The 15,735-nt window shown below is 39.0% G+C and overlaps 1 protein-coding gene across 1 annotated transcript in view; it reads left to right on the top strand.

Moving 5' to 3' along the window:
• Positions 1-13,261, top strand: part of ZPLD1 (zona pellucida like domain containing 1) — a 34,744-nt gene extending 21,483 nt beyond the window's left edge. The window contains exons 5-10 of the mRNA XM_030552532.1: positions 2,298-2,395; positions 4,573-4,653; positions 6,121-6,292; positions 8,152-8,260; positions 11,707-11,736; positions 13,086-13,261. Of these exons, the coding sequence (XP_030408392.1) occupies positions 2,298-2,395; positions 4,573-4,653; positions 6,121-6,292; positions 8,152-8,260; positions 11,707-11,736; positions 13,086-13,261 (666 nt within the window). The remainder of the gene's footprint in view (positions 1-2,297; positions 2,396-4,572; positions 4,654-6,120; positions 6,293-8,151; positions 8,261-11,706; positions 11,737-13,085) is intronic.
• Positions 13,262-15,735: the final 2,474 nt, after the last annotated feature.

Genomic DNA, 15,735 nt, shown 5'->3' with positions numbered 1-15,735 from the left:
TTTCTGCAGTGAGAGAATAGTAACATACATTAATATCATGCCAGAAGATGCCCCAAATGAAGTGCCCAAGCTTAAAGGGCCTGATCCCGCCCAACTAAAGTCAATAAGATCAGATCCAAGGTATTTAAGTAATTAAGAATGAAATCATTGGTAATTGACTCTGGGTTTTGATCTTGTGAGATGTTCCTAGAATACTGCAAGTCACAGAAGCACAAAAAAGCAACCACACAAAAGTATTAAGATAATCTTAGCAATTGTAACTATTTTTAGGCACATGTACAGAGATGATCTATACAGTAAACTTTGCTCCTGTTATTAAAGATCAGCATTTACAAATGCAGACTCCAGAACCAGACATTTAAAGCCATATTTAAGTATATAAAAGTCCTGCTTGTCAAAGGTGTTGTGCATTTGTAGCACCCAAAGACTCTGTGGCTGTGAAAATCAAGCCACCTTTTAGGTGCCTAAATTTAGACACCTATGTTTGAATGCTTTAGGCAGGCTGTTTGTTTTTTGTCACTTATTTCTCTAATGTTTATACTCCTTATCCTCCAATCCCTCTCTTGCCCCTGTGACTTGTTGATGTTTTCATTTGTTCTGTTGTGCTACTTCATGCCTTTGCCGTGTGTGAATCCATCTGCAAAATTTCTGGATGCAAGCACAAAACTAACCATTATGGAAAAGACCTAAAGAGATTAATAGGGATTGAGGTTTGGATTTTCAAAGGAGCCTAAGAGATTTAGATACCCATGTGTAAATCTTTGGGTGTGACTGCAGCATGTCTAGCTCAGGTACTGAGTTAGCTTTGCTCTAATTAGTTTGCTAAAAATAACACTGTTGTCATGGCATCACAGGCAGTGTCACAGGCTAGCTGTCCAAGTACAATCCTTTGGATATATACTCAGGCAACTAGCCCATGCCATGGTCTGTGCTGCTGCAGCTATATTTAGCAAGATAGTGTGATCAAATTTAGCTATGCATGTTGTAGTTGCCCCTCCCTATTGCAGTACAAGACCTGTCTTTAGACTCCTTTGAAAATCTCAGCCTAAACCAATAGCAATCTATAGGAATTGCTCCAAAAATCTGTAGGACATAATAAGAGTGAGATCTTTTCTACAGATTCTCTTAACCAACCTAGAGATTTAACAGAGAAGTACATCCCTGCTATCAAATTCTACTGCTTGGTTTAAAAGTTCTATAGCCAGTTTTCTCTCATTCTCTTTAACATTCTGAAGGACACTTCCATAGGAGGGAAGTATATAGAAAGTTATAAATTTTTCATTCCATTAGAAAAATCACAGGCTTTGCACATTTAATTTAATATTTTCCAAACTTTCTGGTGTCTGCTACACCATCCTGGTTTTATTGTGACACAGCTTCTGCAAGGCAGGACTTTTTGAAAATTTGGACTGAGTCTTGGTTATCCTCATCTCCCACTAGAGATCTTTCTCCCATATCCTGAACCTCCCCCACCAATCCCCTATTTCTAATGCTCATCTGCAATATATTAAATGATGTCCCCTCTAAGTGCATTTTGTATTGCTAAATTATATCTTTGTGAACAAGTTCCTACTTCAGCTCCTGGAAATCCTGGCTGGTAGGACCTCTTTGTGAATTTAGCAGCACACACAGAGCACCAGGGTACATCCACCCAGTGTCTTTGATTGTTTATACTCCAGGTACATTACAACATTGTGGGTGTTATGCTCCCTTCCTGCTCCCTGTCTCAACTATTTACACGGCTTGATTTCTTCTCAGGAGTACCCAGCTGGTGAGCTAATTACCTCATTAGCTTATCAGGCTCTCTACAGGTGCAAGTGATCCCTTTTACCCTTCCAAATCCAAACAACCTAAGTCATTTCTTCTCTAACTATACCTGGTGCCCTGGGTGTTCTAAGTGACCAGGGTGCTGGCTTCCAAAAAGCTCAGTTTATAACTGCTAACAGCACCCTGTCACAATCTGACACACCATATTCATTTTACAACATTGTACAAGCTGTGATTCTTTCTCTCTCTGTACCCACACTTACACTAGTTTGGTAATGGAGCTTCTGAAGGGAGATGATTTTTAAATACAATCTTTGTTTGTTACCTAACACTTTTAACATGTCGTTTCTCACTAAAGCTGCATTGTGTAGAGCAAAACATCTGTTCTAATCATCTGAGGGAAAACCTTGAACTGTGCGAAACTTGCTAGCACTGCTGGTTCCACTAAACCAACTGACCAAAAAAGCTTGTGTGTTGCATGATGTTGGTATTGCCATTGTGTTACAGCAACTGTGTGTTTGTTTTTTCAGGACTCAACCTATAGCCAGCTGCTGGTTATCCCCAGTATAGGTTTACCTTTGAAAACAAAAATATATGCAGCAGTGCGAGCAACCAACCTAGATGGCAGGTACAGTAAAAGATGTTGTTTCTTCCCTTTCTAATTTTTGCCACTCTTGAGCAGCTTCAATCACCATGTAAATTAATAATTCTGCATGGCTCATTTTTTTGGACAGTCTTTTATATTAAGGCTTGGTAGAATCTGGTATTTTTTTAAATAATTTTGATGGATAACTGATTATTTTCAAGCATTGCTTTTTATTAATTTAAATGTTTACAGGTGTGGAAACCTATGGAAGTGTCAGACAATAGGAGAGTCAATTATATAATGACAGTACACATTGAGATTCAAAATGTTAAATCTTTATAACTGTTAAAATACAAACTGTCAACATCTTGTCAAAATATATAAAGTAAATATCCTTACATCAAACTCTTATAACGTCTCAAGCAGCATTTTCTTACTTTTTCTATCTGTACATTTTGAGTATTATCGATGGAAATATTCTTTGTAGGTTTGTGTCTGTACAGTGAAATCCATGTTTACTGATTAAAAATCTAATACTTCCAACCCTATTTACAAGTAATGAAATGGCTAATCTGTGTGAATCACTTCCCTCTGTGGGATGGAATCAGATCTGTTTTGCTATGTGTTGCAGGCCTTTTATTGGTAATCATCAACAAAGATTCTCCTTGAGGTCAAGGGAGGGAGTTTTGGGCTTTTGTAAGAGGAGGAAACAAAAGGGTAGGAATAAATGGTCAGTTTCCAGAATGGAGAAAGGTAAATAATGGTGTCCCCAGGGGTCTATACTGGGACCATTCCTTTTCAACATATTCATAAATGATCTGGAAAAAGGGGTAAACAGTGAGGTGACAAAATTTTCAGATGATATAAAACTAGTCAAGATGGATTGCAAGAAGTTACAAAAGGATCTCACAAAATTGGGTGACTAGGCAACAAAATGGCAGATGAAATTCAATGTTGATAAATGCAAAGTAATATACAATGTAAAACATAATCTCAACAACATACAAAATGATGGGATCTGAATTAGCTGTTACGCACTGAAGAAAGAGATCTTGGAGTCATTGTGGATAGTTCTCTGAAAACTTCCACTCAGCAGCGGCAGTCAAAAAATCGAACAGAATGTTTGGAATCATTAGGAAAGAGATAGATAACAAGGCAGAAAATATCATAATGCCACTATATAAATCCATTGTATGCCCACATCTTGAATACTGTGTGCAGATGTGGTCATCACATCTCAAAAAAGATATATTGGGATTGGAAAAGGTACAGAAAAGAGCAACAGAAATGATTAGGGGTATGGAACAGCTTCCATATGAAGCGAGATTAAAAAGACTGGGACTTTTCAACTTGGAAAAGAGCTGACTAAGGAGGGATATGATAAAGGTCTATAAAATCATGACTGGTGTGGAGAAAGTAAATAAGGAAGTGTTATTTACTCCTTCTCATAACGCAAGAACTAGGGGTCACCCAATGAAATTTAATAGGCAGCAGGTTTAAAACAAAGAAAAGGATGTATTTCTTCACACAAACACACAGTCAGTCTTTCAAACTCTTTGCAAAGGATGTTGTGAAGGTTGAGACTATAGCAGGGTTCAAAAAAGACTAGGTAAATTCCTGGAGGATAGATCCATCAATGGCTATTAGCCAGGATCGGCAGGGATGCAAAACCATGCTCTGAAGTGTCCCTAGCCTCTGTTTGCCAGAAGCTGGGAATAGGCGACAAGGGATGGATCACTTGACGATTACCTGTTCTGTTCTTTCGCTCTGAAGCACCTGGCATTGGCCACTGTTGTAAAACAGAATACTGGGCTAGATGGACGATTCGTCTGACCTAGTATGGCTGTTTTTATGAGGATGTAAATCGTGTCCAATGCTGCCATGAAATTCTTAGTGGAGATGATGTGCAGCAAAGTGATACCCATTGAAGTGCTCTGTGGCCACTGATCTGTAACAGCTTCTTTACTGTGGAACAGAAGGGTGTAAAATCATGTTGGTTGAATTATATCATTCATACACTGTGCAGTAATGTAAGTAATGCAGAAAAATAAAAACTATTATGCTGACATAGAATGGTCTCAGTGAGAATGCAGGGATTCTATACATGGCTCATAATTGTACACAACTGTGTAGGTTCAGTTCATCAGCTAGTACTATCAACTTGTGCCTCAGTTTTTTTAAAATCTTTTTCTCTGATAATTATCTTGCTCCTCATGCAGATGGAATGTTTTGATGGACTATTGTTACACCACTCCATCTGGTAATCCCAATGATGAGCTTCGATATGATCTCTTCTTTAGGTAGGTACTTTGCAAATCCAGCATTTGTATGTAAATGCCCTCCTTTTAAGACCGCAATTATGAGCCTCTGTATGATGGCGTGATGCTACATTTCTTGACGGGCATGAGATTTTTAAGGAAGGCCCAATGTCTAAGCTCGTAAATAACTTATTAGTCCGTTACCTAGCTATTTGTGGACATAAATATTGGGTGTGCACAGGCATGAAAATTGTGTGCACCAGTGTAGATGTAGAAATAGTTATTTTGCCTGCACATACTAGGGGCCTTCTACTCAAATTTCAGTGGGTATGTATTAACCTTTATTTTAATACGAGCAAGTGGGAGGATGCCCTATGGGTAGATGATAACCATCTGACATGTCTAAGGTGCTGATTCAGGAAAGTGCTTAAGCAGAAGCTTAAGTGCTGTCCTGAATGGCAATGGCTTCCTGAACTGGGACCTTAAAAAGGCTAGAAAAGAGCAGCTTGGTGTCTCAGCAACAGCACAGATTAAATCATATCAGTGGCTCTTGATGGAGCTGCTACCTTCTTTCAGAGGTGCTTATCTATATAAATCAGCTTACCTGATAACTTTTTGTTTCAGGTCTCATAATTGTTTGTAAATTTGAATTTAAATGGAACCTGGAGCTGAGCTACCTTAATTTTGGTTTTGGTGTTGCAAAATACACAATTCAGTACTGCTTTAAAGAAGTATGCGTGTGTGTGTGTGAAAGAGAGACATATATACATACATACCCTTTGTGGGCCTCTTCAACAGTGGCCCTCCTTTCAGCAGCCACCACCAATTGCCTTCTTTCTTGTCCCAGGACTCCTCTTTTCATCCCCCACCAGCAGGCCCATCTCCTAGTCACCTGACAAGGAGTCAGGTGACTGGACTTATTGCCTCCATCTAGGGAGGCAGGCCAAATCTGGCACAGGTTCAGCTCAGCTCTAAACCCTCTTAAAGGCCCAGATCAGTTTGTGACAGAGTGTGCTTATACATACAATGTCAAGCAGACTTGATTTCCAGCTGTGAATATTGTTGGGTCCCTATCTGCATTAGCTATGAGTGCAAAAGCAATGGGACAAAATTGTGCTCTGGTATAACTCCCACTAATGTCAGCGAGTGTAAACACTGCAGGATCAGGGCTAGTTATCTCATATCGTGTGTGTTCCAGACAGTCTAAGGCAAGTGAATCACCTAAAGAAAATATTGGAAATCTGGCATTCTTGAACACAGATCCTTTTCAGAGTTTCTAAGGGTAATTCTGACTCTGAACCTTTTGTTCATTGTCATTCTCTTCCTGACTGTGCATTGAGCAGTGCTGACTGCTCTCATAGCTGCCCATGTTGGACATGGTGGTGCTGTCTTGTTTTGCACAGAGCTTAAGCTTTGATCTTGTTACTTATAGTCACCTTATTCTCAGTTAGGGGCTATAAATAAGAGGTACACATGGTTATCCCAGTTTTAATCTTTTATAACAATTAGCTGTGACAAGGACCCACAGACCACTGTAATTGAGAATGGCAAGAGCCAGATGGGCCGGTTTTCCTTTGAGGTGTTCCGCTTTGTGAAGCACAAGAACCAGAAGATGTCTACAGTCTTCCTCCATTGTGTGACAAAGCTGTGCAGAACGGATGACTGTCCCTTTCTTGCACCTGTAAGTTTTGAGGGGGGCTCTGTCAATAATCTTTATGAATCTGTGCTGTGCCAGAAGCAGAACTGTAGGACCATTCTACACCTGTAATTTGCATATGGAGAAGGGAAGTGGAGGGCATCTGGGTTGTGCAGATGAAGACAGCACCTAGAATTTGAACTTTTCATATGTCTCTAGAGAATGTGAACGCAACAAATGAAGAGCGACATTTCGATGTCATCACCATTGTGTGACGTAACACTGGGAACTGTAAAGCTCAGGGAAATTAGGCTTGGCATAAGGAGTGTTCACCTTTAGGTCTCTGGGTCAAATCATGCCTCAGATGATAGAGACCAAAGGTGACCACTGTCAGAAAGCCATTCAGATAGTTTATGAAAAATGAGCTGGTGGTCTCAGTATAGCTCCTAGAAAAAAGTTATTTGCCTCACAAGGAACCGTAAATATGTCTTGGGAATAACATCAATAGAAAGCTCAAAGATAGAGAATGAGTTTGAGCCTTAGAGACCTATTCGCTCATTTCTAGATGAGATCCCCACAAGACGAAGGTGAAGAACATTCACAGGGTGTCTGGGGGAATGTTGCACTATAACTTCCCCCTACTATATCTATTTAGTGGGTAGAGTTTATGAGTCTTTAATACCCCTTACCTAGCAGTAGAGCTGGTCAAAAATATTCGGATAGATCATTTTTTCCATCAGAAAATGCCATTTTGTTGAAACTCAAACTTCCTGTGGTAACCTGTCTATTTTGATGAAATTTTATTTCAGGAAAAAAAAATGTGGGGGGGGGTTGTGAGGGGAGAGAAGCATTTTGATAAGGTCAGGACTATCTGTTTGACATTTTAAGAAATGACCATTTTGCTTTTTATTGTTGAAGACAGCCTATCATTTAGACATTTTTTATAACAGAAAAATGACAAAGTTGAAATGGAAACAAAACTATTTTATCAAAAGAAAATGTTTTGATATGGTTTTTTTTGAAAAATTTGTTTTGTGGGAAATTTTAAAATTCTTTATTTTCATTGCAATTTTGAATTAAACAAATTTTGAAATTGCAGAATTTCCTGTGAAATGGAAATTCTGGTTCCTACACAGCTCTGTCCAGCAGTTTTCATGATCACTAAAAATGTTTGATAGAAAAACCATATAAAAATTTACTCATCTAAGCCCCAATTTAGCAAATAACTTAAAGCAGGTTCTTAAAGTTAAGAATGTGTTTGAGGGCTTTGCTGAATAGGGACTGAAACATGAAGTATTAAAAGAGTCAAATTGGAATGATTGATTTTAGGTCTCAGCATGGTTTGCATCCCTAAGATATGTGTGGCGATGGTGGATGGGAAACAGAGGAGGGTCAATTAAGGATGGATTACAGACACTCCAGCATGAGACTATTCTAATATGAAAACTAATAATAAAATTTAAAACCAACTTCATGCTATTGTTCAGAATATGAGTAATCCAACATAGCTGCCCTTTAAAAAAAACAAAACTTAAAGGGTTTTCTAAGATCTCGACTGTCATATCTTGTATGTCCCTGGTCTAGCACATAAACATCAGCTGGGATAGGAGCTATGAACAAAGCCTTGGTAAATTAATTACTGAAAAGTTTATTATACTGTAATATGAATATCGTACATGAGAGCAATGCAGTTCTGTAAAAGAAATGAGGCAAAATACAATTGGAAGCCAATCATTTACAACATGCACTCTTAGGGGATATTGCATCTCTTTTTATTGCAAAGTAATTGAATGCATACAAGAAATAAAGTTGTAGTATCACTTTTAAAAGAGCTGGCATTAAAAATGAAAGCACAAGAAAGCAATAATTCTATTCCATTCTGATTGTTTTGATTAACTGCTCAGATTTGCAGTAACAGAGAAAGAAGAGATGCTGTTAGGAGAACAACTTGGAGCGCTCAGAGCACCTCTGGAAATGCTGTCATCTCTGCTGGCCCTATCATTACAAGGAGTGGTAGGAATTCTCAAACCTTTCTGTATATTGCAGGAATTTAAAAAAACATGAGGAAATGCTTTGCTGTTTAATGAGAGTTTGCAGTGACTCAAATAAAAATCCCAGCTAATTTATTTGAGTCTATTCTTACTGCTAGACTAAACTTTCGTGTAAAAGTTCTGAGCCAATTGTTTTGGTAATATATGCACTCAAAACACCCAATGAAGTCATTGTGGGTTATGTGCATGTGTCTGAGGCCACCATAAACACCTAAACTCAATAGGCTAAATTCTCATCGGTCATATAGATTCAGCTGCCATTGAAGATAACAGAAAGTGCACCCATTTAACTAGGAAAAAAATGAGCCTGATTAATTTTGCTTAAAATCACAGTTCAAGATGGGAAAGCCACAAAATGGAAAAAATTGTTTAGAAGCTTCTGAACACCCACTCTAACACTGACTACTCCTTGCCTGGCTCTTCCACTTCCATCTTAGGGTATGCCTACACTGCAAAAATGATGTGTTCTTAACTAGGGTTAGCTCACTTGATTTAAGTTAGCAGTGAAGACACAGCAACTTAGCTCTTAACTCACTTTAAAAGTTTGAATTAAAGCCTATAGGGCTGCTAACCTGAGTTAAAACCCAAGTGGCTGTGCACTCACTGCTATTTTAACCCAATTTAGATAAGCTGAGTAAAGAACACACCATTTTTTGCAGTGTAGATGTAACTTTAATGACATTAACTATGACTTGCTTTGGTAATATACTTTTTGCTCAGCTTTCAGCTGTAAATAGAGCCTGAGGCAAACAGTTCAAGTTTTCAGTTTAAAGACGGTTGCCCAGATTCTGTTCTCACTTAACCTGATACCTGTCCAGAGTGTAATTCAACTGATGTCTGTTCTACTAGAATTTTAAAGTGTTTCAAATACATCTTGGAATTTCTGAGAAGCATTCATTTTGTGAATACCTGTGGTAACTAGTAAAGATAAAATATTTTGAGCCAAATTCTGCTGTCAGATGCATGTAAGTAACTGTCATTGGGTCAGTGGTTTCAGTGGAGTCAATCTGGATTGAAACCAATGAAACTGAGAGCAGATTGTGATTCCATAGAGGGAAGAGAATTATTAGGACTTTAGGACTAAATTGTCTCCTTTTGCTATGCAGTGGTGGATGCATGGACATATGCAAGAGGAGAAATTTGCCCATAGAGAATTGAGAATGTATTCAGTTTTTTGTGTGTGCCTGGTTAGAAAAGGGTTTTTTTAGTAAAATTGGATGAATAATGCCAAAAGATTCTGTACATATTTGAAGTAGATAGGCATTTACTTCAGCCATGCTCATGGCCCTTTGGAGTTCACTTTTCATGAATCTTCACTTAATTTAAAAATATCTGAGGAAAACTAATTTCAGAGTTGCAAGCATCAGGAAACTGAATTTCAGATTTGCAGTTTTTTGCACCAGACATGATCATTCAATCAAGGAATAAAAACAAGACTGCAGGATTTATCTGAGCAGTCATAAGCAGTACAGCTCATATTTCTAATATTTGGGATCAATTTATAGAGGTTTACAAAAATAGAAAAATATTAATCAGTTGCCTTTGGATATAGAATATATTCAAGTAAAAGACTAAAAGTTCATGGATATTCCATGAGCAGAAGAGGTGGCTAAATTCTTTAAATACATGATTGTTGAAAATTCTTTGCTTAGCTCTAGTTTAGCCATGAATAGATATGAAAAGAGGAAATAGAGGAGACTAAGGGGCGATATGGTAGAGGTATATAAAATCATGAGTGGTGTGGAGAAAATGAATAAGGAAAAGTTATTTACTTATTCCCATAATATAAGAACTAGGGGTCACCAAATGAAATTAATGGGGAGCAGATTTAAAACACATAAAAGGAAGTTGTTCTTCACACAGCACACAGTCAACTTGTGGAACTCCTTGCCTGGGGAGGTTGTGAAGGCTAGGACTATAAAAGGGTTTAAAAGAGAACTAGATAAATTCATGGAGGTTAAGTCCATTAATGGCTATTAGCCAGGATGGGTAAAGAATGGTGTCCCTAGCCTCTGTTTGTCAGAGGGTGGAGATGGATGGCAGGAGAGAGATCACTTGATCATTACCTGTTAGTTCACTCCCTTTGGGGCACCTGACATTGGTCACTCTTGGTAGACAGGATACTGGGCTGGATGGACCTTTGGTCTGACCCAGTATGCCCATTCTTATGTTCTTAAATAATCATTTTGCAATTGTCGTCTATTTCAGAACTGGAATTCAAACATGTTATGGAATATATAGAGGACAATTTTACTTTTATTTCTGGCTTTTAGGTTGCACAGGTAGGAAAGATAGTTGGGTCTATGAAGCACTGGACTATGACTTGGTAGGCCTGGGTTCAGTTCCTGACTGCCACAAGTTTCCAGCATGACTTTGGGCAACTCAATCTACCTTGTGCTTCAGTTCCCCTTTTGTGAAATGTGGGGAATGGTACTTCCCTACCTTGAGGCTAAAATCTATTAATGATTGTAGGGCTGTCAGGTATTACGGTTATGAGGAGCCATACAGAAACCTATATAGTCACAAGCAGCAGCAATCCTCTCACTCATGTATGTTTTAAGCTATTCTAATACTGTGCTCTTTCACAGAGACCTTAAACTTGTTTGTTGATCTATAATAAGTCATTTTAGACAAAATACATGGTTTTCTCTCTGTGTGCAGAAACAAAATAGTTATCTACTTGTGAAGGCAAAAGTATTAAAAATTAATGGTAGCCATTAAATAAGTACAAGTCAAGACCTTGAAATAAATGTACTTTTGAGCTGTGATTGAGGCTTACAGACAGAAAAGCAAAAACAAACAAAGATAAGATATTTAGTTTCAAGACTGACAATGGGGAGTAAGTGAAAATTAGGGAAAAAACGTCAGCTCATCCCTAAAAACTTAAACTCATCCCTTTGTGGTCCTGTAAAGAAAAAAGTATGTGTGGAGGAGGAGAAGTTTTCTAATGATTTGTAGTCACAGATTTCCTTGAAGAAACGAAGATAAAGTACCTCCACCATCACAGAGATCCTTCCCCCTAATACAGCAGATGGTCAGAAGTAGTAGTTCCTGCTGCATTGTCTTGGGTCATATTTTTATGAAATGGGACATAAGAGAATTAGCAACACGTTAAGATAACTGGACCTTGAATAAAGAATTTATTTATTTATTTATTTATTGCAGAGTAATAAGTGGTGCATAAGACCAATATCCTCAGAGTAGAAATTAGGAAACTTCCTATAGTGAATGTTCTTAGCCTGACTTGATCAGAGACATTGATTATGACAAGCCACTGTTGCCAACACAGTTGCTGAGTTTTAAGATAGTCCTCACTTTATTTTTATCTGGTTTTAGTGAGAGTGCAGAGGGGATGCAGATATTGATGACTCTAAAATATAATAGCTCTATTTTTATATTTTTATACAGATGAGACACCAACCAACAATTCACAGCTAGGTAAGTTAATCAGAATAAGAAAAACACAAAAGGGGTATTACAGGAGTGCTACACTAATGAGTAGGTAAACCATTTGGATTCAGCTATATGTGTTGAAGTTTTCCTTATTACCATTAATTTAAAATGAGAAAATATGAATGTGTTCTAAAGAAAGCAATTGGTAAATCTGGAATGCTCAGTTAAATTCATATGCCCAACAATTTAGCAAATTCCAATCTCTACTATGGAACTGAAATTACAAATCAAATGCAACCCTATTTATGCTGCTATGGCACATTAGGAAACAGTGCAACTACCAGAAGCAAAATGACAGGTTTAAGCAATAAAGTCATTTCCTACAACAGATGAATTGAACAACAAAATGGTCGTTATAGTGCAGCCTAGCCTGGCTGACTTCACAGCTCAAAAAGGTAAAAAAATCTTGTTTCAGCTCCTGTAGTCCCTGACCTTTGGCCTGGATGTAACCATAGGAACCACCCAAATGGTCTGTGGTAAGGCAGATGGGAATGGGCAACAGGAGATGGATCACTTGATGATTACCTGTTCTCTTCATTCCCTCTGGGGCACCTGGCATTGGTCACTGTCAGAAGACAGGATATTGGGCTAGATGGACCTTTGGTCTGATCCAGTATGGACGTTCTCATGTTACAGAGCCCAGTGCTTCTGCTCTGGTGGTTGAGGAAGTAGACTGTATAGAAAAATAATGGGGTAATATAGGGTAGAGGAGGTCTTCAGATTGTCAGAGTGCTCCTCCTCCTGATCACCTGGAATTCTTTTGGGTGGAGAAATAAATCTGTAGTGTGTTCCTGATTTCTCTGTTACTATTGTCTGGCTGATCACTCTTTGTCAATATTTACTAGGGAACCATGTAAAAAAAATCAGCTGCTATCCCTCCTGAAGCCTAAAGCAACTGGGAGAGAATCCCTCCCCTCCCCTAGTTCTCCCTTCCTCCAACACATTTGAAGGGTGGGGACTCCAGAACCATGTTAAGGGTCCTCCTCCATAATAAAATCATGTATAACAGAAACCTGGCATTAAATAGAAAGATTTAGTGTTCCTGTCAGCTGACATCCTGCACACCTGAGTATGGAGTTCAGGTCAGCTTATGCATTAAATATTGTCATCTTGTCTTACCCCCACACACACCACCATCATCATTGTGAGTGTGTGTGTAAAGGAGCTATGCACCTACAGCCACTCGCTAAATACATTAGATAGACTTAATGTGAAGTTCAGTATCAACCTGTTAACTGTAATTTTTGTATATAAAGGCATTGTGGCAGGAAGACACAGCTCTGCAGAGAGAGATTCTTATGAGACCTTTCTGTATCTTTTTTTTCCTCTTGCAGCTCATCCAAATGGACCTCCTTTCCAGCTGAACTCAGTCACCAGTGCACTGATTTCAGGAATAGTCATTCTAGGGATTATGAGCATTTTCTTTTTTGTATGTTCCCTCACCATCCTGCGCAGGAAATGGCCCAGCAGCTCAGTTTTGGGTGGTGTACGAAACCCAGTTTTCAACTAAAAGGAACAATTAATTTGCACTTGTTTTGGGGGTGGGGGATTGCCGTCATTGTCCATGAAATATACTTTATGTTATAAATTTACCAAGGCATCATTCTGCCTGTATCAAAGTTCAGCTAGTCTTATTTGTAGTGTTATAGACTTTATTGTATAGCTAAACAGTCATAGTGATGGCAAGACTCCTGCGTAATTCCTCTCATTTGTGTTTGTGATCAGACTATTGAACATTTTGCCTGTGAGTGTACCGACAATAAAATTGGTGTCCTACTTCCAACTAGGGTCTTAAAATTTAAAGATGCTTAGGATAAAACACCTTTAAATACACTATTATTAAACCAGGCCTGGACAACCTGCCACATTCATGTTTAACCACTTCTTTTGATAAAGACTGCCTGTACTTTTACCTTTTCTCTGTATTTACTCACTTTATTGTGGGAGCTTATCCAGCAAATTATTGTAGCTCAGAACCTACATTTTTATTTTCTATCTGGACTAAAAATAACTGCAGAAAGAATCAAAATAAGTGTACAGTGATTATCATTCATGTGGAGATGGGATCATATGATACAGTGGGCAGAAGTCTGCTCTGTCTTCTAATTCCATTGGATTCAGTGGGATTGCACACAGTTTAAGTCGAGTCAAAATTTGGCATAGTCTCTGTCTGTCAAATTGTTTAGTGCTGAAAATTCAAAGCTGTTCCTAGGGCACAATCCTGGCATTCACTGAGACAAAAAACTCTCACAGGGAAGTCTTTGACAACCTTAATGGGAGCTTGCTTGCCTCATCAGTTCAATTTTTGCTAAATCTAGATGCAGTCAGCACTGCTATTGCCGTGAGTTAAACTCTGCTCTTATGGACATGCTAGGATGAAAATAATTTATTCCTTTATTTCTAAAACCCTTCCCACCCCTGAACAACAACAACAACAACAAAAACCCAACACTTGTCCAGACAAAAGGATGATTTAGGGCCAAATTCTGCAGTTTGAGCAAAAACCCCATGGAAGTAATTTGAAAGGACCAATTCTGTCACATCAGTTGCACAGTTCAAAAAATAAAGTGGTCCTTCTACACAGAACTTTCCACAGAGTGATGCTTCCCTTTGGCTGTTTTCCCTATGATCTAGACTTCCTCCATGTTTGGGGGAGAGCCTTGCAAGAACAGGCTATGTGCCTTACCAGACTCTCAGCTCCAGCTAATCTGATAAACCTCAGATCATCTGAATTAAGTGTGAATGATCATGTGTCTCTTTCAGTAGGTGTTTATGAATAAAAATTTAGGTACATCTATCCAGGAATCTGGAAGAGGATATTGGTACTGATAACAAGTGAGGCAGTGGTAGATACAGTATATATATTAATTTGATTGCTAGACAGTTAGGATTTGGGTCTAAGATCAGTAAGTAAATTCTTAACTTCATTGACCATGTACTGTACATATTGACTCAGCAGCACCTCATTGTTATTTATCACTTTTTCCCGTATTAATGATGTGTCTGCTTTCTACAATGTGACACAAGTGGTTAATGTTCAGGGGTCTCTGAATCTCAAGACTAAATGCAAATACAGACATGTCATATCACCCTTCTCTGATCTAGACAATGCTTTATAAAGGCCTGTTCAGAAATTATCCAGCCTGTTGTAGTGTAGAATCTTTAATAACAACACTGTGCAAGTTTTCCTCCAGTCTTAATACCTCAGAAACAATTTTTTGCACTTCAGGGGTTAGGTCTGATGACATGTAAAATATGATTGTTTAATAAAATAAACTGAAAAGTATCAGAAGAAATTTGTCTGAATGTATTTCTTAACGGCAGCACATAGGAGAGGGCATGGGGGGTGTCAAGTGCCCCCCCCCCAGATTAGCCTGTTGGGAGTGGGGAGGGAGAGGGGCTCTGTCCTCTCCCTGCTCCTCCCCCCTGGCATGCTCTGCCCCTGTCCCCAGCAGCCAAGCCTGGGCAGGGAGAGGGCCGCTACTGCCTCCCAGCCAGGTTCTCTCAGGCAAAAATGGATTCGTCCCATTCGCTGCCCGGCTGCCAGGAAGAGCGGACAAATGTGAAGGGAGGAGGCACAGGAAGAGACTTCTGGAACCCCCCCTGCAGGTAATGTGGGCAGGGAGAGCGTAGTGGCCTGGGATGGGCACAGGGCAGTGAGGTCACTGGACAGAGGAGGAACATGAGCGGTTACATGTCCTCCCCTTTAGATTGTTCCCCCCCAATATGGGGAGGTGCCAATCATCTATGGTTATTGTCTTGATTCTGTTTCAAATTAAAATACTTCATCCTACAGAGGTGAAAATTGGGATCACATGTTTAATATAAGTAAATTTCTTGTATTGTGACTAGAGCTTCAGGATTCAAGGAATGTGCTTCCTGTCAGGACTTTATGCCAATGTCCAATGCGCATTCACGCTGTGTGAAGTGCCTTGGTGAGACACAGGTCCCTGCCAAGTGTGTCCACTGCACTAGCCTCAAAAC

The sequence above is a fragment of the Gopherus evgoodei genome, chromosome 1 (genome assembly GCF_007399415.2).
Source record: "Gopherus evgoodei ecotype Sinaloan lineage chromosome 1, rGopEvg1_v1.p, whole genome shotgun sequence".
NCBI lineage: Eukaryota > Metazoa > Chordata > Testudines > Testudinidae > Gopherus > Gopherus evgoodei.
This window is presented reverse-complemented; position numbering and strand designations above follow the sequence as displayed.